A 3,883-nucleotide genomic window follows, 5' to 3' on the forward strand; every position below is an offset into this window, starting at 1 on the left:
TGGGGCCTCTTATATGCCTTCCGAACTCGAAGCCCAAGCTTCTGAGCCAGCTCCTGACCAAGCTGAGTTACACTTTCATCCTGAGAAGGCAAGACACAGGGTAAGGGGGGGTTGAGTTTGCTCCGACTTGCGAAGCTGTGCTCCAAACGCTTGCGCAGCCCAGCAAAGGGGGACAGGGTCCCCATTACCCCAGGTTATGGGTACGGAAGCGAGATCCTAGGAGGGGATGCTAGCTGCTCAGGTCACACGGCTGGTGCGTGGGGGGCTGGGGCCAGGAAACTGTGCTTCTCCTGTTCCCTTTATTATGGGGAGTAGAAAGGAATACGTTTGGGGTTTCATTTCAATATTATCTTTTTGTTTCCACAATTCAAGTAACAGTTACTGCAGAAGGCAGAAATGTCAGAGATGGAGTAAGGACTCCCTGGACTCTCACCCTAGACTCCCACTCCCATAGGGGGAGCTTAGCCAACAAGGGTGCTCTGTGTCCCTACAGATCTCAGCTAGGGACTCACACACACGTGGATGACAAAGGATGTTTAGTTTTGCTTTGTGGGGATTTTCTCCTTCTTTTTGTATATGAGTGAGATTATATTACACCTGTTGCTTGTTCTACAATGGGCTTCTTTTATCAAACAGTGTCTTGGAGCTCTCTGCAGGTGAGGACGAGCAGATGGAGCACAGGCACCAAGGAACAAGGCCGGGTAAAGTCTAGAAGGAGCCTGGCCCACGGCTGTGCTCAGTAATGGCACCCAGCACCCCTTCCACCCTCCATGTCTGTACCACCGCCTATGTGCCAGGCACAAGCTGGAGGCCAGGGACATCGCAGTCACAGGGCAGGTGGGGCCCAGGCCTCCCTGAGGCGCCAGTTCAGTGGGGAGACCAGTCAGTGAACAGAGCAACGGCGACTGCAGTCCTGACTTCAGATGGGCATTGGGGACGCTGTTCATTCATCCACCTCCCCACCTCACTGACAACTCCTGGAGCCCAGGGTCTGGGTCACCTCTGGTCCTGACACCCAGCACAGAGCAGGGCCTGGTCAGCGTTTGCCCGGGAAAACGAGGGAATTCTCTGACTCAAAGGCAGAAGTCCTTATGTGGGTACGTCCCTCTGGGGAGTTACCAGCCCTCACAGGGAGCCCTCACAGGTCTGGCTCCCTGGCCTGTACAGCGAGGTGAGAGCCACCCTCTCCTCCTATAAGAAGGCAGGCCCAGGACCCAGATGTGGACCTGCTGCAGATGCTGAAGAACTCGGTGGAGGTCGGGGACTAGATCAAAAGAGAGTAAACTGAATTGGAGAAGCAAGAATAATAAACAGAAAGTATAACAACAGTGAGTGTTCTGAACTCTTACTGTGTCCATCCACTGTGCCCACTTCCCTGTATGACTTTCTGATTCCATCCTCAGCACGGCCCTATGGTGCATGGTATACCATCACCCCCGCTTCATGTCATTGCCCCCACTTCAAAGGGGTGCAAACCAAGACTCAGAGGGGCTAAGCCCTGTGTCCAAGGGCACAGAGCTCGTAGATAGCAGGCCCAAGATTAGAACCCAAACCCAGACCAGTTCTCTGGCACTGACATTCCTGATCATCCTGCCTCCAGCCTCGTCTCTGCTCTGCCCACTCAAATCTTTCTTGCTTCTTCCAGCCCCACTCAAGCCCTGCCTCCTCCTGGGAGCCCTCCAGGATCCTGACCACTCCTGAGAGCTCTCTTAGTCCTTCCTAGGCAGCATTTACCCTTCTCCAAGCCCTTTCACACCCATGATTCCAGAGACAAAGTGGGAAGGGCACTTTATAGACATGGAGCTGATCTGCAGAGAGGAGAGGAGGGGCTTTGCCAGGATCATGTCAGGCTCCATGCAGCCAGGCCTAGACCTCAGGGCTGTTTTCACGTGTCTCCCTCCAGACTGTGGGTCCCTGGAAGGCACAGATCTGGACACTCCGTGGGCGCTTCATAAATATTTGTTAAGTTGATGGATAAATGGGGAGGGGACATGTGCCCAGCTGTGCATGAGCTGGGGCAAGCAAGACCTTTGACTGGATTTTCCCATTGACCTTCCCCACCTAATGACACCCTGGACGTCAGGATCCCACACACACGACACCCCCATTAGGTGCTCACTGCAACCCTTGACTCTAGGAGAGGGGTGGAGATTAAACAGTCAGACTGCTCAGGCTTCCCTGGTGGCTCAGTGCCAATGCAGGAGACGTGGGTTCAATCCCTGATTCAGGAAGATCCCACATGCCCCGGGGCAGCTGAGCCCGTGAGCCACAGCTACTGAGCCTGTGTTCTAGAGCCCATGCTCCCAACTTGAGTAGCCCCCACTCGCTGCAACTAGAGAAAGCCTACTCAGCAACGAAGACCCAGCGCAGACAAAAACAAATAAAAGTGAAAGTCGCTCAGTCGTGTCCAACTCTTCCTGACCCCACAGACTCTACAGTCCTTGGAATTCTCCAGGCCAGAATACTGGAGTGGGTAGCCGTGCCCTTCTCCAGGGGATCTTCCCAACCCAGGGATTGAACCCAGGTCTCTGGTGTTGCAGGCAGATTCTTTACCAGCTGAGCCACGACGGAAGCCCCCCAAAATTTTATATATATATATATGTGTGTGTGTGTGTGTGTGTGTGTATAAAAGGAGTCAGACTACTGGGCTCAAGTCTCGACCCTGCCCCCTCACTGGGATCTTCAGTAAGTTCCCTCCTCTCCATGCCTCTGTCTCCTCATCTTTAAAATGGGGATAATGAGAGCGTCTATCTCACAGGACTCTCTCAAGGGTTAAGTAAGTTAATATAGAACCTGAATATTAAGTAAGTTGATACACAAGTATATGTTTAGCAGTGCCTGGTGTTAATATCAGCATCTCAGCAGAGGAAAGCAAGGCTCAGAGGGGTGAGGCGCGTGGGTCCAGAGAGGATGGGGAGCCTGGCCTCCGCGAGCGAGGCGGCACTCACGTGGGGCAGGGCCAGGGAGCAGCGGCTGCTGCACGCGTAGGCCTCCTTGTGGCGCCCCAGCTCGGTCAGGGCCCGCGCCTTGCGGAACAGCGCCCGGATGTTCTCGCTGTCCAAGCCCAGCGCCTTCTCGCTGTCCTCCAGTGCCTTCTCATACAGGCCCTGCCAGAGAGGAGCAGGGGGCCGCCCGTCAGCCTGTTACCCGCCCTCCCTCAGCCTCCTGCCTCCACGGGGACCGAGGACCAACCTCCTTCCTTCCTCGCAGACAGGGCGGGGGCAAGGGCTCCAGGAGACAGCTCTGGTGTTCAGACCCAATCAAGGGTGTTTGTTGTCCAGCCAAGGAGCCCTGGCAGGACATGAAGGGGAAGGGCCTTCGAACTCTATAGTCATGAGCCCGGCCACTCAGAAGACCACGGACTGCAAGTAACACAGGCATCTCCAGAGGAGGCAACATCAGAAAGGTGGCTCAGCACACAGAACACACCGTGAACGGGCATCTGGTAGACCCGTTCATCCAGCCCTGACTCCCCTAACCCTAACCCTCGGCAGAGCCCACTGCAGAGTCCCGTAGGATCTGGGGAATGACTGAGGCCCTGAGCGAGGACAGGCAAGAGGAGAAGGCTGGAGCTGCAAGAATGAGGGAAAGGCAGAACCTGAAATCTGGAGAAAGGAGGAAGGTGGTGGAGGATGGGGAGGGGGTTTGCAGAAAGAGATGGTGATAAGGGCGCCGGTCCTCAGCTCTGATGGCCCACAGACTCCTGCCAGGGCCCAGGCCGTCCGAGAACCTAACTTAACTCATCTGGGGCAGGGCTTGGGCTCCATATCATGACAACACTTTTTATTATGTATTAGTCCTTTAAAAGCTCTCCAGGTGAGTCCATTGTGCGTTGGGGTTGAGAGCCCTGGGAGCAGAGGGAGGGGGTGAGGGGCATGGGGGC

At 55.2% G+C, this 3,883-nt stretch overlaps 1 protein-coding gene across 3 annotated transcripts in view; it reads right to left on the bottom strand.

Annotated features, from left to right (window-relative positions):
• ZC3H7B (zinc finger CCCH-type containing 7B) overlaps positions 1-3,883 on the bottom strand; it is a 55,988-nt gene that overhangs the window by 25,288 nt on the left and 26,817 nt on the right. For all 3 annotated transcript variants that reach the window (XM_010830086.1, XM_010830078.1, XM_010830094.1), the window contains exons 5-6: positions 2,949-3,107; positions 3-80 (exon numbers count right to left, since the gene is read on the bottom strand). In XM_010830086.1, coding sequence (XP_010828388.1) covers positions 3-80; positions 2,949-3,107 — 237 coding nt within the window. The remainder of the gene's footprint in view (positions 1-2; positions 81-2,948; positions 3,108-3,883) is intronic.

The sequence above is a fragment of the Bison bison genome, unplaced genomic scaffold (genome assembly GCF_000754665.1).
Source record: "Bison bison bison isolate TAMUID 2011002044 unplaced genomic scaffold, Bison_UMD1.0 scf7180017858886, whole genome shotgun sequence".
Classification (NCBI taxonomy): Eukaryota; Metazoa; Chordata; class Mammalia; order Artiodactyla; family Bovidae; genus Bison; species Bison bison.